The 25,493-nt window shown below is 36.4% G+C and overlaps 1 protein-coding gene across 5 annotated transcripts in view; it reads left to right on the forward strand.

The window, feature by feature from the left end:
* CEP152 (centrosomal protein 152) overlaps nt 1-25,493 on the forward strand; it is a 107,824-nt gene that overhangs the window by 42,562 nt on the left and 39,769 nt on the right. For all 5 annotated transcript variants that reach the window (XM_024115852.3, XM_055088243.1, XM_024115858.3 and 2 more), the window contains exons 10-13: nt 3,331-3,478; nt 5,134-5,225; nt 5,988-6,151; nt 20,099-20,294. In XM_024115852.3, the coding sequence (XP_023971620.1) occupies nt 3,331-3,478; nt 5,134-5,225; nt 5,988-6,151; nt 20,099-20,294 (600 nt within the window). The remainder of the gene's footprint in view (nt 1-3,330; nt 3,479-5,133; nt 5,226-5,987; nt 6,152-20,098; nt 20,295-25,493) is intronic.

Here is a 25,493-nt window from a genome sequence, read left to right on the forward strand (position 1 = left end):
AGTGTAGCAGAGTAGATGTTCACACACTGTTAAGTTTTGCTAGTGACAAGAGATTCTTAACCTGGCATCTCCTAAGGCAGTCCATGACTAGGCTCCAGGGAGCTGATGAATCCTCTGAAATTGTGGGTATGATTTTCTCTTGGGTGTCAGTATATGCAGTTTTTTTGAGAAGACCCATGAGCTTATTCAGATTTTCCAAGAAGTTCCTACCTCCCCTTGCAAAAAGTTGAAAATCTCTGCTTTGGGAAAAACTTGTTCTTGGAGGGAAAGGACAATAATTGTAAACTAGTCATATTATTTCATTTGTTCAGTAAACTTTTACTGAAAACAGCTAAACATCAGGATGTAAACAAGTTTTATGTAGATTTAATTATATTTTGAAAGACAAAACTCAATACAGGGACTACCTTATTCCATGTGATGGGAGAAGTAGCAACCCATCGTATAATTGTGTTTTTTTGAATTTCTGTGTAACTAGTATATTTTGAGAAAAACATGTTTTGTAAAATTATATTATTAATTTAATGTTTTTCTTAAGTCATCAGCTTTTCTGGTAGAAAGGATTGTACACACCCTCAACATAATAGCAGTTCTTTTTATTTTGGCTGAGTTCCTCTTGGGTTTTTTAGTGTGACAGAGAAGATGAGAAGAAATGAGCTTCTTTCAGCTCATAGTGTTTCTTCACTGACAGAACTCTAATAGCAAACTCTAATAGCAAACTATCTCCTAGGCTCTCTCCTCCAAACTGTCTCTCCCATTCATAGAAGTGTCATATTCTAAGATCTCCGGTTATCTGTCCAAACTGCCTTCTGTAGTACTTCCTCCTGATACAGGTTAAGATCTCTGATTATCTCCTCGATGGTATAAAACCTTTATTCATTCTGGTTTTCTTGAAATCTTCAGCTTTTGGTGAAGTCATGGACTTTGGTTCCTATGTTATAACCTTCACCTGATCTACCTTCTAACCTTTTTAAAAATGTTATATGTACTTAAACACTTCCTATTGGCTAAGAGACTCCCACAGACCTCTGTGAGTGTAGCCTAATCCTCATTTTTTGTGTGTGTGTGCACTGCATATCTGTTCAATTCTATTTGCTCTAGTGGATTCAGCTATTATCTCTTTATCACTACAATTGTCTCATTCAGTCTTTTTTTTTTTTTAACATCTTTATTGGAGTATAACTGTTTTACAATGGTGTGTTAGTTTCTGCTTTACAACAAAGTGAATCAGTTATACATATACATATGTTCCCATATCTCTTCCCTCTTGCGTCTCCCTCCCTCCCACCCTCCCTATCCCACCCCTCTAGGTGGTCACAAAGCACAGAGCTGATCTCCCTGTGCTATAAGGCTGCTTCCCACTAGCTATCTGTTTTATGTTTGGTAGTGTATATATGTCCATGCCACTCTCTCACTTTGTCACAGCTTACCCTTCCCCCTCCCCATATCCTCAGGTCCATGCTCTAGTAGGTCTGTGTTTTAAAAGACGTCTGCCTCTCTATCAGTCTTGAACTGAGTGTTCACACTCAGGCTAATCATGGAAAAGATGGAACTATTTGTTTTGTTTTGTTTCTTAGTATTTAAATTGCATAGTTTTATGAATATAATCTGTTTCCCTGAACTTGTCAACAGGAAACAGAGTGGCTTAATTGATTGTTGCCGAAGACGCTTTCTTTCCCCGTCCCTGTCCATGTAGCTTGTGGGGATCTTAGTTCCTTGACCAGGGATTGAACCCGGGTTGTGGCAGTGAAAGCCCAGAATCCTAACCACTAGGCCACCAGGGAACTCTTAACTGATTGTTGCATACAGTCAAATTATTGCCATGGTCTGCCTCTTCTTTGTAATGGTTTTCATAACTACCTTTTCTTGAACTTTTTTTGGCCAGTTCTCAGTCTCTTGTAAAAGCTATTGTGGCCTCCCTGGCACATAAATGTTAGTTGTCCCCCACCTCTTGCACACACTTTCACACTGTCATGAATATTAGCTCATTCGTTGTGTTTGCCATGTTACTTTGGTGCTTTAGAACCAAACTTTTCAAGCTGGCCTCGGAGTCAGCAGTAGTGTGCCAAGAGGTTTGCATGGTTGAATAAACATGGACCAGTTTCCAGAAGCTTCATTTTGCTCAAAAATTTGGTAGAAAAACTTTAAAGCAAACATGACTACATTATGAAATAGAATACAAAATTCACATGAATTTTTAAGCTAAAAGAGGAGACTTCAGAGTCCCTTCCTCTGCTTAAGGAGACTGTTAGTAGTATCCTTATGAGGTGTATTTTCTATTTGTATCCTTAAGGCATTACTGGGCTTTAGATTATGCTATAAATCAGGCCCCACATGCCTTCTCTCTGCTTCAAAGTCCTTTCTTGATATTCCTCTTACTACTTATTTTCCTCAGGCTTTTTCAGGTAACGTCAGCCAATTACCTTAATTTACTTCTCTGCCTCTCACATATGCTGCTATTTGCTTGGAATTCAGCCTGTGTAGCCCTTTTTGAATGAGGGGTGATGATTTCTTCTACCTGGGAATGGGATTCTCATGGCTCATTACTTCCAAACACATTTTCTTTTTGTAGACATTTGAATATATTATATACATGCTCTAGATTTTCTATATATTTCCATGTATTTCCATACACTCACACATTTATCCTGTCTGTTTTTCTTTGACATGTTTCAAGTGTTTTTTTGTAGCACTCCGTATGTATAAGACACTGCACAGGCACCTTCAAAGAGACTATTAAGAGAAATAAAACATGTAAAAGGTAGAAAGAAAAACATGAGAGAAACAGATCAAGTTTAAAAGAAGTTCAGAAGAGGGAGAGATAATTTTTGGCTGTTCAGAATAGAATGAGCTTTTGGCTGTTCAGAATAGAGTGAGTTTCCATGTGTTTGTCTGTATCCTTGCTGACTTGGGATACAAATTCCATGGTTCAAAGTGGTCTGCCTAAATATGTATACATACAGTTATACTGAGACTGTAAAATGCAAATAGGCATGTAATACATTTCCTTTGGCTTAAATAAAATCTAGTTTTAGAACAACAGTGCCTTCTGAATATAGAGCAGAGAGGGACTTTAGAAGCCATCAAATTCAAGTTCGACCTTTATTATCATAATTACAAAAGAAAAAAGACTGAGAAGTTGATGACTTGATCGTATAAGTGTGTTCTTCTGACTCCCAGTTCTGTTTACTTGACCTTGTAAAAGAGGTGGTCCTGCCAGGTGATGATTTTATATTTGACTTAAAATCCAAGTATGTAAGATCATAACTGTTAGTTTAATATTTAATAACTGATCATGAAAATGACTTCTTGGACACTTTTTCTATTTAGGAAGATATTTGCTGTCATTTGAAAGATCAGGTTAAACAACTGGAAAGGAATCAAGAAGCAACCAAATTAGAAAAGACTGAGATCATTAACAGATTGACGAGAAGCCTGGAGGAGAGCCAGAAGCAGTGTGCCAACTTGTTGCACTCAGGTCGGTGTCTGCGTGGGCGGTGGCTCCCCAGAAGGCTAGTAGAAATACGTGGAGAGCACACAGTAGGATCCATGAGTTACTATAGCAATCCAGAAAAGACAGAAAAGATCATTGGTGACAAAATTTTTTTTAACATCGTTACTGGTGTGTATGTATGGAGGTGTGGTGTATTTTCATTAGATAATTTGGAAAACCCAGACAAGTATAAGGTAGAAAATAAAAATAGCCAATAATCCTACTACCCAGAGATAACTGTTGTTAATGTTTAAATGTATTTCCTTCAAGTGAAATGAACACACACATATAGACAGTTCCCTGCTTCGGTACACAGTATATTTTAAAATAAAGCTGAATGTGAAAAAATTGAACAATAAAATATATGTTAAGATAGGTTCTATACCTGAAAGCTAAAAATGGTTATGAAATCCCACTATATTTTGCTTTTAGACTCGATCTTTGATCATATAGTTCTATCCTTTTATATAACTTCTTTAATTTTTCTTTTCTTCTAAGTGGAGTAGCCGCTTACCTGGTCAGTTGAAGCCCATAAGTTACGTTTTTGTCACGCTTAAGATTTTTAGTATGGTCTTCATGGTATTAAGTTTGAGACATATGCTTCCTATCACTTTCAGTAGTACTTTTATTTCTTATTTAATAAAATGATGAGAGTAAAATGCAATAAAATACTCAAATGTTTATACAAACACTACTGTACAGACAAAACTGCTTGGTTTGCTGGTGAATAGCTCACACTGAAGATAGCTCAGTCATTATTCATCAACTCATATATGAAAGTCAGACCTTGGCATATGATGTCAGTCAGACTATACAATGTATAGACTATACAGTGATACAATGTATGTAAGAGTGGGTTATTCAGAAGTTGAAAAGACTGTCTAAATGTGTGTGTGTGTGTGTTTTGGTGGAGGCAAAATTTTCATCATACTGCATTTAGGTCCCACCTCTGTGTTCAGTTTTGTATCCTTTTGTTTCACATGGCATTACTTACTGAGCCTTTTCCCTTGCCATTAAAGACTTTGAAAATATGATTTTCTTTTGTTGCATTATATACCATCATTACTTTGCTTAACCATTTTCCAGATGCTCATTTTCTTTTGAGGAAATCCAATAAAGTCCTTTTTAAATGGGAACCTTTTAACCATTTAGAATATTAGGTTACTAGAGCTTCAAAAGTACGATACCAATATGCTTCTTGTACATGTGGAGGTGGGGTGGTGGAAATAAAAGAACTCAAAGAGAAGTGAAAGGCAGCAAGATGTAGACGGTAGAAATGGTTTCCAAAGAATTTTTGCTCTGGCTTTCTGTGAGCTGGAATGTTCTGCTCCTATTAAAGGACTTGTGGAGTGTTAAGGTCTGTAGACGTGGCTGATTTGATTCCTGGCAAGGTCACAGTAGCCTGTGTCTTCAACTTCCCAAGGACCTATGGGGAGCCATACTAAATCTTGGAAATGTCTGCACCAGACCTATGCCTTCTGGGTCCTACTAGCTATACCTTTGGGCTCCTAAAAAGGTAGTTAAAAGGTAATAAAGCAGAGCTCCACCTTCTGTAGCCTCAGTGGATTCAAGTTCTTCTGTACATCACAGGCACTTTGTCCCTTTACATCTGGTGTATTCTGTGATTCTTTCTCCCACAGGCTCAGTACAGGAGGTGGCTCAGCTACGGCTCCAGATGCAGCAAGCACAAAAGGCACATGCTATGAGTGAAAACATGAACAAGGCTTTGCAAGTGAGTGTTGCCACTTGAAAGAGACTCCATGGGTAACTGAATTAGGCATTGGTTACATCACCTTTCTAAGCCTTGGCTTTCTCTATTTAAAAGAGGTGGCTGGACCGTCTCCAATCCAGCCCATGGGAGTTGTTCACAACCTCACCCACACATCTAGGTAGTCAGGCCCAGGTCTGTCCAACTGCAGAGCCAGGGCCCAGCCCCTTCCTTCGCATGGCATATCCTTTCATCTCTGGAGGTGTCCCAGAGATAAGTTTATCTACAGGTGTGGGAAACCTACAAGTTACCTGCCATTCTCTCACATCCTCCTCCAGCACCACTTAACGTTTTCCACTGGAGGAAGAGTTCCAGTATTACCTCCACTGGAAAAAGGCATTTTTTTGCCTTTTCACCACTGGCAGACTAAAGTGCAACACTTTCTTGCCAAACCAGTCTGCTCTGTCCTCTACTCAAGTAAGCCAATGTGTGCTGCCACCAGCTTCTCATCTCAAGGGAGGCTTTTTGTGGAGGACAAAATGTAAGTGAGGGAGGAGTGAGAGAAGCTGTTTACCTCTGTTTTCTTATTCATTTATTCATTTGTTCATTCACCTTACTTGAAAACCTGACATGTGCTACCTTTATATTTTTAATGTATGCCAAAAATGCATTTGAAGAAGCATTTCTGCCTTCTATTAATCATTAAAATGAATTGTGAAGAATAAAATGACTGATTCCTTCTTATAAAAAATAATGAATATAACTTGCAATAATTTTGTGTTTTAGGAGGAAATAAAAGAACTAAAAGATGAAATTTCTCTCTATGAATCTGCTGCAAAACTAGGAATATTTCCAAGTGACTCAGAAGGAGAATTAAATATAGAACTCACTGAATCGTATGTGGATTTGGGTATAAAGAAAGTCAACCGGAAAAAATCCAAAGTTAAGAGGTATCTAGGGGCTTCCCTGGTGGCGCAGTGGTTGAGAGTCCGCCTGCTGATTCAGGGAACACGGGTTCATGCCCCGGTCTGGGAAGATCCCACATGCCGCAGAGCAGCTGGGCCCGTGAGCCATGGCCGCTGAGCCTGTGCGTCCAGAGCCTGTGCTCCGCAGCGGGAGAGGCCACGGCAGTGAGAGGCCCACGTACCACAAAAAAAAAAAAAAAAAAAAGAGGTATCTAGAAAATACTTTACTATAGAAGAATTCACATTAATAATATTGATGGTACATAATAAAAGGGGTTCTTGAGTGCAGAACAATATATTTTAGTAATTTCTAATGAAGTTGCAATGTCTGAAATCAAAATTAACAAAAACCTCAAGTATTAATATTGTACTGTCCCAATAGCAGTAGGGCACCTCAGTTTCAATAAGGTAAAAATGATTTAGTTAAAATATGTAAGTTAAATTCGACAACTTAAATTATGTATGTTTTATTATTAAGGTGGGGGCATATTATTTTTATGATGTTAACACTGTGTGTTGGAAGTAGGCATTTATCAATGGTATATGAGAAAATGAGCATTGTTTCCCTAGGAGCCTTACTGTGACCTTAGTTTTAAAATACGGATTCTGTCTTTTACAGTTAATGCAGATTTTTTAACACTGCTTAACACAAATATTTTTAGCACTCTCATGGAAGGGAGTGCTTCATCGTCCCTTCTAGGGACCAGCGGGGGTTGGGGGGGGAGTGGTCGTGGTAGAAGAGGGAGCACATTTAGATACCATTAAACACTTAAAAGATGAACGAGGGGGCTTCCCTGGTGGCTTAGTGGTTGAGAGTCCGCCTGCCGGTGCAGGGGACGCGGGTTCGTGCCCTGGTCCGGGAAGATCCCACATGCCGCGGAGTGGCTGGGCCCGTGAGCTATGGCTGCTGAGTCTGCATGTCCGGAGCCTGTGCTCCGCAATGGGAGAGACCACAACAGTGAGAGGCCCGCGTACCGCAAAAAAAAAAAAAAGAAGAAAAGAAGAAAAGATGAACGAAGGAAAGGATGTATATTTTGAAGCACTTGCCATTTGTAAGGGGCTATGCAAGGCTCTGGGAGTAGAGTACAAAAGATGAGATAGACATTCTCCCTTCCCACAGGGAGTTTATATTTTGTCTGATGGGGAAAAGGAGACACAGTTGTAAGCAACTAAGTACTGTGTGCTAAATGTAATGCTTGATGTACAAAGGGGCATTTATCCATTTGTTCTACTGGTCTGGGAGAAAGATGAAAGATGAAAGAGATTGTATTCAGGCTAAGGGAAGCCTTTCTTGAGTGCATTCTTTTTTTTTTTTTTTAATTTATTTATTTTTTTTATCTTTTGGCCACACTGTGTGGCATGTGGGATCTTAGTTCCCCGACCAGGCATCGAACCCATGCCCCCTGCAGTGGAAGTGCGGGGTCCCAACCACTGGACCACCAGGGAAGTCCCCCCTGAATGCATTCTTGAATGAAACCACCACCATCTTGTTCATAGATTAAGACTGAGTTTGCCATCGTTATGTTTTTTGAAAGTATGTACTACCTGTTGTGTTTCAGGTATCACGCAACTAAATACAAATGTATAAATCTCCTGAAAGGTTTGTTCCACAATAAGTTTTAGAACTTATGCTGTGATTCCATTTTCAAAACAGTAAAATGAGATTCAGTAAATTAAAATCTCAATCAGGTGATGCTGTGGAACATGATGTTACTTTAGTCAAGTAAGTTTCCATTTATCTGGAAACTTTATCTGGTCAGTCTTTAGGGACTCTCATCTCAACAGATCCCAACTACAATCTAGAAAGAAGCCGAGAAACAAATAGCAGACCAAGATTATGTGATGTATTTATTAGGGGCCACCTTGGGGCTCTTATCCCAGGGCCATATTGACTTAGATTTGTTGGTACCCCATGAGTTACCTGATTTCCTAACTGACCACAGAGTAACTGGGTCAGGGATTTGGGAGAGGTGCTGCCAGGGCTTCATCCAGACGGCTATGCCTCAGCAAGGAGAGAACTACGGGAACCCACAGTGCTGGAGCTGCCGAGCACCGGGGTAAGCAGCTTTATACATCTAGACCTGTTCTGATCCAATCATAATGTCCACAGTCATGATCCTGAGTTGTCGAAGAAAGCCTTCAGCTTTGGTTAGTTAATTAAAGCAAAAAGAGGATGAATGTGCTTTAAACAGATTTACATAAAAATTTAAAGTTAAAATGTAGTCATCTGGAAAATTTACTGCTGTGAATGCCTCATTTCCTGTTAATGCCAGATTAATTCTAAGGGGCTAGTGGAAAGAGCACGTTCTTTAGATCCAGATTTGTTTTGAATCATAGTTTTGTCATTTATTACTAACTTTGTGACCTTGGGCACGTTCCTTGACTTTTCTGAGCCTGTTTTCTTATCAGGCTTTTTCTATCAGGTAGATTATAGCATATCCCTTGGGGGATAAAACAAGGATTAAAATAGATAATGACTATAAAGGGCCTCCTGTAATAAGTTCTGGCACATATTAGGCACTTAATCAGCGGTAGCTGTTACTATTTTGTTTAAGAGATGCTTGGTTAAAATATAACATTGCTCATATTTTATATTAATCAACTTTTGATTGGACACATATTTTATAAAAAGTCCTTGATCCTCATTTAAATCTTGGGGAAAACGTGGGATCCACATTATCATTTTAGAGCTGGGAAAACTGGAGTTCACAGAGCTGAACTCCTTAGCCCAAGAAGACAGACCCTTAGCAGCAGAACCAGTACTTAAACCCCAAACTTGACTGTCATGTAAATCTGTTGGTTCTTATTTGCATGACAGTCAGACCTTTTTGCCTTAAACTTCATTCTTCTATATATATATATATTTTTTGTTTTAGAGGATTAAAGATTTAGTTCCTGCCAAAAAAGATTTCTCTCCAACTTATTACTTTGTGCCATAATTAGCCTGGGAATTGGGTAGATAATACATGTATATGTGTATAGGTTTGTCTTTCCAAGTAGACTTATTCCATCCTGATGTTTACTAAAATGTATTTACTTCTTTGCCCCTTCTATCTAATTAGTACTTATAACCCCAATCCTACAGTAATTTAAAGCACATTCCTATAGATAATAAACTTGAGATATCACATTGCTATCGTACCAAAAGGAATGCCAGCTGCATTCAACCCAGGAAGTGGGGAATAACTAAAGCAAGTGGGTAGTCACTGAGGCGCAGTAAGGAGATGGTCAATGAAGTGCAGGATAAGTGAGAAAGATTAGCTTATAGTCATCCCTCCCACCAGCACTTTAATGGATAAGAATTCAGCTTTGAGGAAGAAGTAAAAATGTTTATTCTTAGTTCAAAGTGAGAGGAGATAGAGGAGAGATTAGATTTGTACCTTTCCTCTGCTGGATTGTGGTTCTTAGAACAAAAGGAAGCAGCACTTTCCCAGTGTTGAGAATTTTAGTTCTTTGTTGACTTGAGCTGCTTTCAAATCACTGACCCAAATATTAGCGGCTCCAAGCTTTCACTCCCAACTACCACCTCCCTCAAGCTACTGCCTAGTAAACTTTAAGGGTTTAGCCTCAGTGTTCTATTTCACGTTCCTGGAATTTGAGTAGCTAAATCTTCATGCAGCCTGCAGACAGCTTCCCCTCTCCTTTATTGTAGTTGGCTGCGAAGTTCAACTCATAAACTTTTAACAAGTGGAATGCCTTTTCCCTGGGTCTTCTCAGCAGGCTTCATAAGGGACTACAGTTTATTTGGATTGAGGGGAACCAACCTTCACAGGGCTCACTCGTGAGCCTAATACAGGGCTGGTCACCACTGCTGACTTTTCCCTTTTGGGAAAGAAGAGAAAATTATTTTAGCAAGCACTCTCTCTGCTCTGACTTGGCTCCCTCTAGGAGTACATGATGTGCTTATTTCAGTGGTCAACGTTCAGTAAGAAAAGAAGTTAGGGATGCATAATTTGTTAACTGCTGAAAGCTAGTCCATGTCTTACAGCACAGGAAGATGCATTGCAATATGTTTTATATTTCTTATATAATTATATTTATGTCTTACATTTCTATATAAGTAGAAGTGGTTTAAGTTGGCGATCTACACATACAGACATATTTACACTATATATATTACACATATAAAAGTTGTGTATGTTGATAAATATGTAGTATATCACCAGGATCTCTTTTTGTAATATTAAAAAAAGCCTAATATTTTGTTCATCCTCTCTCTCTGTATACATATGTGTATAATACACACAATATACATATATATGTGTGTGTGTGTATATATATATTTTTTAACATTTCATTGGAAATCATCTGAAACTGAAAAACAGGAAAAAATATGTTAATTCAGGTACTATTCTTTCTTTTTTTAGAAAGACTTTGGTTCTTTCTTTCTTTCTTTCTTTCTTTAGCAAACTGACTTTATTTAATAATGTGCTAGAAGTGTTAAAAATATGTATAGCACTTTAGGTCTGTGGTTTCTAGTTCAGATTTTTTTTTTTAAACATCTTTACTGGAGTATAGTTGCTTCACAGTGGTGTGCTAGTTTCTTCTGCTCTATAACAAAGTGAATCAGCTATACATACACATATATCCCCATATCTCCTCCCTCTTACGCACTCCCCCTGTCCTCAAGTCCATTCTCTATGTCTGCATCTTTATTCCTATCCTGCCCCTAGGTTCTTCAGAACTATTTTTTTTTTTTTTAGATTCCCTGTATATGTGTTAGCATACCGTATTTGTTTTTCTCTTTATGACTTACTTCACTCTTTATGACAGACTCTAGGTCCATCCACCTCACTACAAATAACTCAATTTCGTAGAAGGACTTTAGTTTTTTAGAACATTTTTAGATTTACAGGAAAATTAATATAGTACAAAGAATTCCCCTATACTGTGCATCCATTTTTCCCTGTTAACATCTTACAACAGCATGGTATCTTTGCTACAACTGATGAACTAATATTGATGGATTATTATTAACTAATGTCCATAGTTTATTTAGACGTCCTTAGTTTTTACCTCATGTCCTTTTTCTGTTCTGGGATTGTGCCAGAATACTTCCTTACATTTTAGAGTCATTTTTCCTTAGGCTCCTCCTGACTTTCCTTGTTTTTGATGACCTTGACAGTTTGAGAAATACTGGTCAAGCATTTTGTAGGAAGGAAGATCCTCTTGGAATTTGATGTTTTTCTCATAGGTGGAACCAGATGAGGTTCGATTTTCATCACATCACTTTAAGGGTACATACTATCAGCTATTTATTTCTTTTCAAAAGTAACTTTCTCCTTTATTATGGAAAAATTAGAAAATATGGATTAAAAGCACCCATAATCTTACTTCACCCCCCATGAAGAAAACCACTATTAGCATTTAGGTATTAACTTCCACATTATCTATTTTGTAGGTTTCTAAAGATAAAATACTATTGAATAGACTACTTTATAATGTATCTTTTAACTTAGTACGTTCTGAAATCTTTAGATGTCAGTAAATGTTGTAAATACTAGTGGATATGTGGATGAATGAACTATATTTTAGTTAGTAATACACTGTTTAAAATTTTTTTAAGCTGTAAGTAATACAGTATTATAAACATACTTGTTGTCGAGTCTTTATTCATGTCTTTGGTTATTTCCTTAAGATGTGGGTGAATATTCTTGTTAAAGAGTATGCGTGTTTGAGGCTTTTGATACAAGTGTTGTCAAGCAACCCTGTAGTTTGCATTATTACCCACATCGTGTGATAGTACCTATTTCTCTGTACCCTATCCATTGCTGAGGGTTATCACTTTTCCTGTTTAAAAATTTTATAAAGTTGGATCCATAACTTTTTTTCCCTTATGATTTCTTGATGGTATTTCTCTAGTCCTTTTTATAGTTTTATTTTACCTTTTAAAACTTTTAAAATTGTGAAATATAACACATAAAGAAGAGTGTATGAAACATGAGTGTATAGCTTAATGCATGATTTTAAAGTGAATTCCCATGGAACTACCACCGAGGCCAAGAAATAAACATTGTCAGCAGCTGCCCATATTCCTCTTTCCAGTCATAACCTTGAGGTTAGTACTATCTTAACTGTTATGGTAATTATTTTCTGGCTTTTTGTTCCTTTAAGACCTAATTATCCATGCCTAAACACTATAGATTAGGTTTGCCTTTATTTAGAGGGAACTCATACATTAGGTGGTTTTTCTTTTTCCTTTTCTTCTACAGCTTTATTGGGATATACAGTTGACCCTTGAGCAACATGGGTTTGAACTGCAGGGGTCCACTTATACGTGGATTTTTTCAATAAACGTGGTATGTGTATTTTTATTTTACAGGTGGTGGGGGGGATTGGTGCCCCCAACCCTCCACATTGTTCAAGGGTCAACTGTTTTTCAAATACCATAAAATTCACCCATTTAAAGTGTACACAGTTCAATGTGTTTAGTATACCCAGAGTTGTCCATCTATCACCACAACCTAATTTTAAAATATTTCAGTATCCCTCACAAGAAACCCAATACTTTTTACCAGTCCTTCCCCATTATCCTGTCCTCACAGCTCAGGCAAACACTAATCTACTTTCTACCTCTATGGATTTGCCTGTTCTGTACATTTCACTTAAATGGATTCATATAATATGTGGTCTTTTGTGATTGGCTTCTTTCACTTAGCTCATAATGCTTTCAAGGTTCATCCATGTTGTAGCATGTATCAGTACTTTAACCCATTTTATAGCCAAATAATACTCCATTGTATGAATTTACCACATTTTGCTTATTTATTCATTAGCTGATGGACACTTATTTGGATTGTTTCTGTGTTTCTACTTTTTGGCTATTATGAATAATGCTGCAGATTTTTGAGTGGACATATGTTTTCAAACTCTTTGTTAAGCATTTTGAAAAATGGTCAAGCAGTTCAAAGTGGCTGCACCATTTTACCTTGTCACTGGCAATGAAGGTTTCAATTTTTTCATATCCTCATCAGCACTTGGTATTTTCCATTTAAAAAATTATAGTTTCTTCGTGGGTATGAAATGGTTTCTCATCATGGTGATTTGCTAATGATGTGGTTTTTACTTAATGGCTAATTATGTTGAATATCTTTTCATGTGTTTATTGGCCATTATATATTTTCTTTGGGGAAATGTCTATTCACATCTTTTGCCCATTTTAAAATTGGGTTGTCTTTTTATTGTTTAATTTTAAAAGCTCTTTATATATTCCGAATTTAAGTTCCTTGTCAGATATATGGTTTGGATATATTTTCTCCTGTTCAGTGTTGTCTTTTCACTTTCTTGATAGCATCCTTTGAAGCACAAAAGTCTTTAATTTTATAAAGTCCAACTTATGTATTTTTTCTTTGGTTGCTTGTGCTTTTGGTATCTAAGAAACCATTTTCTAATCCAGGGTTCTGAAGATTTATACCTATGTTATCTTATAAGTGTTTTATCTCTTACATTAAGTCTTGAGATCCATTTTGAATTAATTTTGCATATGATATGAGATAGGGTTCTAACTTCATTTTTTTATATGTGGATAGCCAGTTGTTTCATACCATTTGTTGAAAACACTATTCTCCATTAAATTGTTTTGGCACCCTTGTCGAAAATCTATTGACTGTGAATGTGAGGGTTTATTTCTGGGCTCTCAGTTTTATTCCAGTGATCTATATGTCCTTAGGCTAGTACCACACTGCCTATAGATTGCTATATCTTTGTAGTAACTTTTGAAATTGGAAAGTGTTGGTCTTCCAACTTTGTTTTTCTTTTTCAAGATTTCTTTGGCTAATATGGGTCTCTTGCCTTTCCCTATGAATTTTAGGATCAATTTGTCAGTTTCTGCAAAGAAACCAGCTGAGCTTTTGATAGGGGTTGCAGGGAATCTATAGAACAATATTGTCCTCTGATCCCTGAACATGGGATGTTTTTCCATTTATTTAGGTCTTCTTTTATTTCTTTCAGTGTACCAGTCATCTACTTTTATAATTTTGTGGTTTTCAGTGTACTAGTCATATGTCTTTGCTAAATTTACTCCAAAGTATTTTATTCTCTTGCCTATTCTTTTTGCTAGATTGTTTTCTTAATTTTATTTTCAGGAGGTTCACTGCTAGTGTGTAGAAATACAATTGATTTTGTATATTGATCTTGTATCCTGCCACATTGCTGAACTTGTTAATTAGTTCAAATAGTTTTTTAGTGGATTCCTTAGGATCTTTTATATTCAGGATCATGTCATCTGAAAATAGAGATAGTTTTACTTCTTTCTTTCCAATCTGGATGCCTTTCACTTCTTTTTCTTGACTAATTGCTCTAGCTAGAATCTCTAGTACAATGTTGAATAGAAGTGGCAAGAGCACACATCCTTGTCTTGCTGCTGATTTTACAAGGAAGTATTCAGTCATTCTCCATTAAGCATGGATTCTGGCTGTTAGTTTTTCATAGATATAGGTTCTTTAGATTTTTTTCACCAAAATTTTGTTTGTGAAACTTACGTTGTAGCATGTAGCTGTAGCTCATTCATTTATATATGTAAATATATGTGTGTGTGTGTAACTTTATTTGTATGAATATTCCACAGTTTATTTTCCATCCTGTCCATAGAGTCGTAATGTTATTTCCTGGTACAATGTGCATACATTTCTGTTGGGTATATAATATTGAAGTGAAATTGCTTGTAGTCCTTGTGTTTCAACTTTAATAGGTAATGCCAAGCTGTTTTCTAAAGTAGTTGTGCCAGTTTACATCCCCACCAGAAGTGTATGAAAGTTTTAATTGCTCTGTCTTCTTGCTATTACTTGTTATTGTTGGTCTCTTAGTTTTAGCCACTTAATGTGTAGTGCTATTTTATTGTGGTCTTTATTTGCATTCTCCCAGATTATTAATGAGATTGCACTCCATTAAAAATAATATGCCTATTGTGTTTATTGGTGGCTTGGGTGTGTGGTGTGTGTGTGTGTGTGTGTGTGTGTGTGTGTGTGTGTGTGTGTGAGAAGAAGGACTTGTTCATGTCCCTTCTCAGTTTTTACATGATTTTTGTGTGTGCATGTGTTCTGTTGATTTATAGGCGTTTTTGTTGAAAACTGTTCTAGATAAGAGCTCTTTGATGTTATGTGTGTTGCAAATATCTCCTCTCACTCACTTCTTGTCTTTCTCCCCTCTGGCTTGCCTTTTTAACTTTTTAATGTATCTCTTGATGAATGGAAGTTTTTAAACTTCAGTCAAATTTCTCCATCTTCATGGTTAGTGCTTTTATAGTCCCTTTAAGAAACCTTTCCTTACTCAGGATCATGAAGCTATTCTCTTATGCTGCCTTTTAAAAGCTTTATTGCTGTGCCTTATACTTTAGTTTTACCATCTACCTGGAATTGCTGTTCTTATTAGGGTTTTTCTGATTATTCTTGCTCATTTACACTTCCAAATGAACTTTATATTTAACTTGTTCTGTTCTATGAAAAAAAATCCTGATAATATTTTTACTAGGATCATCTTAAGTATATAAACCCAGGGAGAATTGATATGTTTATGATGTTGAATTTACTTAAGAATATAACATGTCTTTTCATTTGCTTAAATCTATTTTTGTCTTTCAAGTGTGTTTTGAAGTTTTTCACATTTAGGTTTTGCACAATTCTTGTTAAATTGATGCCTAGGTATTTTATTTTGCAATAGTGAACGGCATGTTCTTTTCCATTATTTCTTCTGAATATTGTTTGTATATATTATTTCTATATTGTGTGTTATAACCTGTTGCCTTCTAATTCTCTTATTGTTTTTAATAGTTTTTCCATTAGATTAGAAGTTTTTTAGATATAATTATATCATCTGCTAATGGAGATAATTTTACCTCTTCCTTTCCACTTATGCTCCAAATTGCTTTCTTTTTATGGTTACATTAGAGTTCCTCTAATTTATTTTATTTAAATAGCAATAGTATAAATGTTTGTTTCCAAAGTGGTCGTACCATTTTGCATTCCAGAAGCAAAGTCTGAGAGTTTCAGTTGTTCTGTGCCATTGTTAAATCTTGATAGGCAATCTTTTAAAATTTGAGCACTTCTAGTTTGTGTGTAGTGATATCTCATTGTGGTTTTAACTTGTATTTCCCTAATGGCTAATAAAGTTAAACATCTTTTGATATGCCTCGCTTTCCTTTTTTCTTGTTGTGCTTAATTATCATTTGTATATGTTGTTTGGTCTTCATATATTTCAGGATACAAGCCCTTTGTCTGATATGTGTTGTGAATATTTTCCTCCACTCTCTGGTTTATCTTATCATTTTCTTAATGGTTTCTTTTGAAGAGCAAAAATTTAAGTTTTTATGAATTCAGATTTATCAATTGTCTCATTTATAGTTCATGGTTTTTGTGTATTATTGTAACTCAATGTTACAAAAATTTTCTGTTATGATTTTAGAAATTCGATAGTTTTAGCTCTTATATTTACATTTATGATCCATTATGAGTTAATTTTTTAGTATGGTATGAGGGAAGGATTGATGTTTATTTTTTTCATTCCAGTATCCAATTGATCTCATCCCATTTGTCAGAAAAGCTTTTCCTTCACAGTTGAATTGCCTTGGTATCTTTGTTGATAATCAGTTGACCATATGTTGGTGGGTCTATTTCTGTATTCTCCATTCTGTTCCAGTGATCTTTTTGGTGATAACAGTCTTGATACTGTAGCTTTATAGTTTTGAAATGGGTTGGACACATCCTTCAACTTTGTTGTTTTCAAAATTGTTTTGGCTATTCTAAGTTCTTTGCATTTCAAAATAAATTTTATGGTTAGCTTGTCAACTTCTACAAAAAATGTCCTCTGGAATTTTAATTTGAAATGTGTTGAATCTATAGATCAATTTTGGGAGAGTTGACATCTTAAGATATTGCTATTTTTCAATTATATCTTGATAAAGCTGGGGGAATTAAAGAAATTGAGTTTTCCAATTTCTGAACATGCATGCTATATATACCTCTCTATTTAGGCCTTCTTCAGTTTCTCTCAGTAATGTTTAGTAGTTTTCAGTGTAGAGATCCCTTCAGTAGATATCATTTCCCTTTAGCTGAAGAACCTCCTCTGGCATTTCTTCCAGAGCATGTCTGTTGGCAACAAATTCTTAGTTTCCTTATATGAAAATGCCCTTATATTTGCTGATTATAGAATTCCGGGTCAACTGTTCTTTTATTTCAGTGCTTTAAAGATATGCTCTTCCACTGTCTCTGGCCTCATTGGTTTCTGAAGAGAAATCTATTGTTTTTTGAGTCATTGTTTCTGTATGTAATATGTAGTTTTTCTCCTGCTGTTTTCAAAAAAGAATTTTTTCTTTTTTTCTTTTCAGATTTCAGCACTTTGATTACACTGTGTCTGTGTTTTTCTTTTAGTTTATTTCATTTGGGGTTCACTGAGCTTCTTGAAAATGTAAATTTATTATGTCTTTTACCAAATTTGTGAAAATGTTGACCATTATTTCTTCAAATATTTTTTCTGCCTCCTCTCTTTCTCCTCTCCTTCTCGTCCTCCAATTATACATAATGTTAAATCTTTTTATATTGTCCCACAGTTCCCTGAGACACTGTTCATTTTTTTTTCTGTTTTCATGTTAGATGATTGCTGTTGAACTATTTTCAAGTCCACTCATTCTTTCCCCTGTCATTTCTATTCTATTGAGCCTGTCCAGTGAGGTGTTTTTTTTGTTGTTTTTTTTTTTAACTTTTAGATATTGTATTTTTCAATGATAAAATTTCCATTTGGTTCTTCTAAAGTTTTTATTTCTCTGTTGAGAATTCCCATCTTTTCGTTCATTTCAAATATGTTTCCTTTACTCGTAAAGCATAGCTATTAGCTGCTTTAAATTTTTAAAACTCTTTGTGATAGTTCCAGCATTTGGGCTTTCCTTGTTAGTTTTATGTTGAATAATTTTAGATTGTATAGTAGACATTGTGATTTTTATGTTGTATAGAGACTTGTATGGGTGTTTCAAATCTTAGTTCATTTTTCCAAGCCTTTGCCACATTGGTTTGAATCTGTTCTGTGTATGCACCTCTCAAGGGTTAGTCAGTGTGAGACTTGTGTGTGTGGTTCAAATTTCAGTTAAATTTCCAAATCTTTGCTGGTTTGAGGGTCTGTTCTATGCATGCATAATTCGGGGCTTACACTGAGGCTGTTTATACACAGAATCCAGAATTCCTTTCTCTGGTCCTCTCCTCCCCAGTAATCTTCCTGCACTCTCTCTTTATCATTGGTTTTAGCAGTGTGATGTTGATGTAGTTTATGGTGGTTTTCTTCATTTTTTTTGTGCTTGAGATTTATCGAGCTTCTAGGCTTTATGGGGTTTTAATTTTCAGGTAGTAGAAAAATTTTAGTTGTTATTTTTTCAAATATTTTTTCTGTCCCCTCCCCACTCTTCTTCTGGGACTTAATTATAGTTAGGTTAGAAAACTTAATATGCTCTATGTACTTCTGGTCTTCTTTCTCTGTGTGTTTAAATTTGCTGTGTCTTTATGTCCGTGGATCTTTACTTCTGCCATATTAAATATGCTGTTAATCTCATTCAGTATGTATATTTTTTCAGATGTTTTAATTTTTTGTCTCTGTAAGTCCAATCTGGGGCATAAAGTCTACTGTTTCTCTCCTCATTGTTTTCATGTTTTTTTCTCTACCTTCTTGAACATACGGAATATACTTAATTGTACTACCTGTGTCATTTGGGTCAGTTTCTCCTGGTTATGGTTTGTATTTTCTTTCCTGCTTTATTTGCATGCTTGGTAAATTTTGATTGGATGCTGGACATTTTGAATTTTATGCTTTAGATTTTGGACTTTATTGTATTTTTTAAAATATTGTTATCTTTTTCTGTGACAAACTTAAGTTACCTGGAGTTCATTTGATCCTTTCAAGACTTCTTTGTAGGCTTTGTTAGATCAGATTTAGAGCAGCCTTTAATCTGGGGCTAATTTGCCCTTATTACTTAGGCACTATTTGATGCTCTGTGTATTAGGAAGTCTTTCCACTGTGGTTCATTTTCCTGTGTTTTTTTTCCCTGGCCTTGAGGTAATTTTCTCACATGCATCCACAGATCTCCAGAGCTCTCTTTCTGTGTAGCTACCGCTCCCACAGTATTTCTCTTCTCAGATTCTAGCAATTTTGGTTTCCCCATACTGAATTCTGCAACTCGGTGAGATTGCTGGCCTCTGGGTTTCTTCTTTCTGGGCTACAGGCTGGAAATTCTCCAGGCAGAAAGCTGTAGCAATTATAGGACTTACCTTGTTTGTTTTCCTTTTTTCAGGGATCACTCTCCTGTGCTGCATGTTGTCTAATGATTGAACACCACCATTTCATATATTTTATTTGGTTTTCTAGTTTTCTTAAGACAGGAAGATAAATCCGTTCCTTTTACTCCATTATGGCGAGGAACAGAAATACTCATTACAATTTTTGAATGTATTGACAAACTAAAGTGGGGATTAATTTAGCATGGCATTTATTTTTTGTTATTTTTTCTTTTCAGTTGCTCAGATATCCACCTAGACTTGTGTTTTAGTAGAAGAGATACAGGAATTGTTGGTTAGGATGACTAGCGTTTTACTCTTCAGTTCATCCTTTATTTTCACTTTGTTTCTCTTGGAGTAATGAAGGACATGTATATATAGCATGCAATTTACCAAAAATAAAAAAGCATGCCATACTGAAGTTTGTATGGTTGAACTTTCAGTGAGGCATCAGGACTAAGCTTAAGAAGGGTCTTCCTGTGAATGAACTTATTTCTGTATATGGAGATGTGTCAAAGGCAATATCCTGTGTATGACAAAACTTAAAATTGTTTTTGAAATACCAGTATATAGTGGTATGGGTTACAAAACATGGTTACCACTGCAGCTAGTTGCTTTTAAGGAATAGCCATGCTTGATTTGTTACTTGATTTAACCTTAGATATGATCATTTTTCCGTTAGCATTGTACAGCAGGAAGACCCAGCTGAAGAGCTTTCCAAAGATGAGGTCATTCTGAAGCTGAAAGCAGAGGTGCAGCATTTGCTGGGTAGCAACTCCGTGAAGCGTCATCTGGTGTCTCAGTTACAAAACGATCTCAAAGACTGTCATAAGAAAATCGAAGATCTCCAAGTGGAGAAGGATGAAAAAAGTATCGAGGTAGAGTTTATAAAGCTAAAATGCCCCTTTTTAAGACTTAATAAAGAAAAACGCTTACAGTTTTCACATTTAAATTAAACTTTTGTCTTTCAGGGATTCATTTGACTTTTTTTTTTTTTAAGGCAGAATGTTTTATTTATTTATTTATTTATTTAACAAATGACTTTTATTTTATTTTTGGTCGCGCCACGCAGCCTGTGGGGTCTGAGTTCCCCGACCAGGGATCGAACCTGCGACCCCTGCAGTGGTAACTCGGAGTCCTAACCACCGGACCGCCAGGGGATTCCCCATATGACTTTTTTTTATAAGTAAAGTTTAAAGAAAGAAATGCCACTTAGGGCTTCCCTGGTGGCGCAGTGGTTGAGAGTCCGCCTGCCGATGCAGGGGACACGGGTTTGTGCCCTGGTCCGGGAGGCTCCCACATGCCGCGGAGCGGCTGGGCCCGTGGGCCATGGCTGCTGGGCCTGTGCGTCCGGAGCCTGTGCTCAGCCATGGGAGAGGCCCACGTACCACAAAAAAAAAAAAAAAAAAAAAAAGAAATGCCCCTTAAAGGAATATACTTTCTGGTTACTCTTGGCACCTAGTAAATGAGATGCCAATTAAGTAAAATTCCTTAACCACAAATCCAAGGAAGCATTCTACATAACAAGGTGGCTGCACTTCCTCCAGATTGGCTTGTACCAACAGTGCTTTAAAATCTAGTTAAATTCTCCACAGTGAAATCCTCTAGCATTTTGTCTGAGATTTCTCTGGCCCCTGTTCTTAAAATAATAGTCATTCTATATTAAAAAAAAAATTAATTCTATGGTGGTGGTGTTACAGGTGGGAAAGGTATGGAATCAGGTATATCAGAGTCCTTGAAATCCACCTTTATATCCTTCAGTTAGCATCCTTGTTTTACAGATGAGGAAAATGAAGCTGGAGGAATTTGTGACCCTTCTGAGGTGAGAGTCAGTCTTTGGGCAAATTGAAACTAAAATACTGAACTAATTAATAGGTCAGGGTTATTTCTCCAAGATCGTGTTGTCAGAGATCTTTAGTGTGGCCCTCCTTCAACAGCTGCCTTTTTCACCCTTCCCTATTTCTAAATCCCAACTCATTTCTATTCCCAGTAGAAAGTAATACATGAAAGACCTAGAAACAAAGAGGAAAGGGAAGGTGAAAAATGAATGTAGGTAGTGTATTCCTTTTTCTCCTGGATGGAATTGATATTTTACTTCCTACTTTGGTACTGTTTTATCTCCTGATCCTTAAACTAGGAGTTGTATTCATTAAAACAGTCCTATTAAAGCAAAGTGTGCAAGATGTTCTCTGGTGTTTATTATTATTGAATTTTAATTGTGCCTAGTTTGCTTTCCAGAAATAATAGTGTGTTTTCGCTGTGAAAGCCCTGCCCGGTTTGGTTCTTTCTTCTGAGTAACTACATTTGATGAGCACATTGATTTCATTGTTAATAACCAAATGAGAAATGGGAGAATGTGCTTTCCCCCAGCACATTTAACATCTTTAAATCAAGCTGTTTTAGCTTTTTCCATATGTTTCTTATAAAGGATGGGAATGAAAACTTGCGTTAGATTAGAGTTGATCAGTTTAATAAGCATTTTGGTGAGAGTGTGCTAAGAGTAGGAACCTGATTTTGAGTCTGAACCTTAGCTTAGGTATCTTGGTGCTTTCTTTGTTCTATATTGAAATCACTAGTGGCATTTGCTGTACAGATACACTTTCACATGTGGCAATTGCTGGTGGCTATTCCTTGTGTTGTTTTTAGCCTTTCCCTTTGCCTCCATACTCTATAGGCTGTTTCATCAGTGGATCGAAGGGAACTATCTCATCTTTGAATACTCTTTTTGCCCGGCTAGCCTTTTGCCATAGTGATTTCTCAGCAGTCTACATTTGGTTTTTCTTAAAGTGTGACTTCAGCGCTTGCTGGTTATGGCTGTTCTGCTTCACCTTACTGTATAGGAATCTCTTGGGAGTATTGTCTTGATAATTCTCTATGTGTTTGCTCAGTAGATATTTGCTGAATTACTACACATATTGACCCACTTCCTAGATGGGGAAGAGGGAGAGGAAGTAGTAATTTAATCAACAGGTGGTCTTGAAATAAGCACTCAAGTTCACAGTCATCTAATTAGCAAATGGCCACCATGAAACTTGGCCTTTGCCTCCTGTTTCCCACATCTTTTCTAATGGAGCTTTCTATTTAGTCTGTAAAGTCAGAAAGCAGGGTTGGGGGTGTATGTGGAGGAAAAGCAAATCATTCAGTTTAAGCTTTTTTTTTTTTTTTTAAGCTACTCTGTGCAAGGTCTTGTGGGATTCAGTGATGAAAGAAACAATGGCCAAAAAAAAAAAGAAGAAACAATGGCCATTCCATGAAGGAACTTAGAATCTAGAACCTCACTATCCAATGGAAATATAATGATGCCACATATGTAATTTAAAATATCTAGTAGTCCCATTAAAATAGGTGAAATTGATTTTAATAATATATTTTATTTAACCTAGTATATACAAAATATTATCTTCTTAATATGTGATCAGTATAAAATTATTAATGAGATGGTTTATATATTTTATGTGTGTGCTAAGTCCTTGAAATCTGGCACATATTTTCTCCTTATTGCACATTTCTATGTGGACAAGTCACATTTCAAGTACCCAACAACCATGTGTGCTTAATGGCTACCACAGTCAGTACTACAGATCTGTAAGGAGATGGACATGTTATAACTTTGTGTAATAAGAATTATGCTAATTACAAAGTGCTATTGAGAAGGAATAGCTAACTGGGCTTGGGCGTGGGGATGAGGTGGTAAGGTAGCCCTAGTGAAGTCTGTGAGGAGGGAACATTTGACCTCTGTCCTGAAGGATAAATCCAGGCGGGAAGGTGGAAAGGGATATTTTGGCCTTGAGCAGAAGTATGTAAAAAGATGGAGCAAATACGCTTGAAGTTTATATTATATAAACTCAGTCTTTCTGAAATCTTTAATGAGGCAAAAATCATTCAGTGTCTCAATATCGATTTTTAGAAAGAATGATTATAGCTAGCATCAAATCCCGAGCTTAATGAAATGATGTTGAACTTCTGTGCTTGCTACAGGGATGTTAAGAGAAAGAGCACATTAATTTAAACTTCCCTGGATGCCTTTTTAAAGAGAAATAGGCCATCAAAATCCTAAAGCCTTTCTATGTGTTAAGAAGGGCAGCAAAAATATTTACTATGTAATCTTATTTGGCATGATTCTTTCATAAATGTTTTAAAGGTATTGATGTATTTATTGCTTTATACATACCTTATAGTACATTTTATATCTGTTTCTATCCATCTTATATAAAACAATTTAAAGTTATTACAGAGAGTCCGTTTTTTTGCTTTCATGTCATGTGACTATTCATAGTAGTGCTGTTTTATGACATTTCCAGGATAATAATATGTGGTGAAAGTGAGGAGTCTGCCCATACATAGCACTATACAGTGATTGGGGGTGGATCAAATACTATGCTGTTCATTCCAGTTGAACAACTGGGCCGTTAAGGCAGAATGTGGTAAAGGCTTTAGGAAAACCAGCTTACTATCAGTCAGGGACCACATCTACACTGAATTTTTTGTAAGCTTAAGAAATAAAACACAGAGGCTTTTCTGTGTCTGATACTTAAGAGAGATCGTTACCTTACCACAAGCTGTGGTTAAAGCCATACTCTGATTCCAAGGGACTTGATAGGCAATGTTCAGTACCCAACTCAGAAGGGTCCTAGCTAGAATGTTTTGAGACATAGAAATTAGGAAGATAGTATGAGAGCTGGTATATTACATTTCTTGTTTTCTTGAAGATAATGTCTTCAGTATTCCAGCTTTGGAGAGAGGTTTTATTGCAGCGTTCAAATTGTCCTTCTCTTTTGAAAGATCTTCTTAAGAGTTTTGTGCTAACAAGTACTGCAAGTACCAAGTCCCTGTGTGCCTGCAGTGTGAAAATATGTCAAAATTGAGTGTAATAGCTAGCCATGAAGATTGTTTTTTCAGTGTATCAGTATGATGTTACTTTCATTCTTAGTAATAGAAACTCACCAGTGGGGAAGGAAGCACAAATGAATATTGTAGACTTTAAAAAGTAGAGGCTAAGTTAAAAAAAAAAATGAAAGCCATTCTAATGAGTCAGTAAAATTCTTTAAAGTCTCATTAATACCCCCAAGTCTGGAGCAAAGCTAACAGGCTAACAGGGTAGGTATTCTTAGCTCCTCTCTCTCCTGACTGGGGCAAGTGCAGTGGCTTCTAGGAAATGGTGGCAGGTGAACTGGGGAAAGTGCAACTTCCTTCTCTGAAGGAAGTGAAGACCGAATTGGAAGACTGAGCCAAAGCCTTGGTGTTCTGTCACCCCATGTAGGAATGAGATACACATACCTCCCTTTCCCCCAATGAGTAGAATGAACCTTGGTACCGAATATTTTTTAAACATTGAAGAAGAGAGCTTAGAGTTCAGGTAAATATAAAACCAACAGGTCAAATAGAGTAGATATTAAAAAAAAATTTATTTGACCTCTTCAGTGAACAAGGAACTTATAAAAATGGATAAAACACTTAGATGGTAAGCAGAAAATGCAAAGTTATGTATATGGAAAGATGAAAAACAAATGAACAATGAAGGCATGTAAGAGGTTCCACAAATGCAAATGAAAAAATTGTTGGAGACCCTTTTCCCCATCAAACACAATAATCATTCAAAGACAGTCACTGCCATTGGCGGTAAAGAGAGCTGGACAGACTCTTGCACTACCTGACAGGATACATTTGTATGAACTTTCTGGAAACAATTTACCAAAGTCTATCATCATTGTGTACCTATTGGATAAAATGTATGAGTTAACACTGATTAAATACAGAAATAGAATAGATGCTAAACCTAGTGGGTGAGAGTATGATGAGAAATAGAATGTTTGTATAGTCTCAAAATGTCTCCCCATAAGATATTAATACTTACTATTAATTGCAAAACAGTAACTTTACAATGGAGACGTCTGCAGAGAGAACCTTCGACCTTCATCAGCTGATCATCACCAGTGATGAGACATATTGATGTCATATGTCTCCTAAAAACACACACACATCACTTCTGTGGCATTCATGCCCAAAGTGCATAACGTGAATTTAATAACGAAGTAACATCAGTAAAACTAAATGATTAGTATAGGTACTCTTCAAAA

This window comes from Physeter macrocephalus, chromosome 11, assembly GCF_002837175.3.
Source record: "Physeter macrocephalus isolate SW-GA chromosome 11, ASM283717v5, whole genome shotgun sequence".
Classification (NCBI taxonomy): Eukaryota; Metazoa; Chordata; class Mammalia; order Artiodactyla; family Physeteridae; genus Physeter; species Physeter macrocephalus.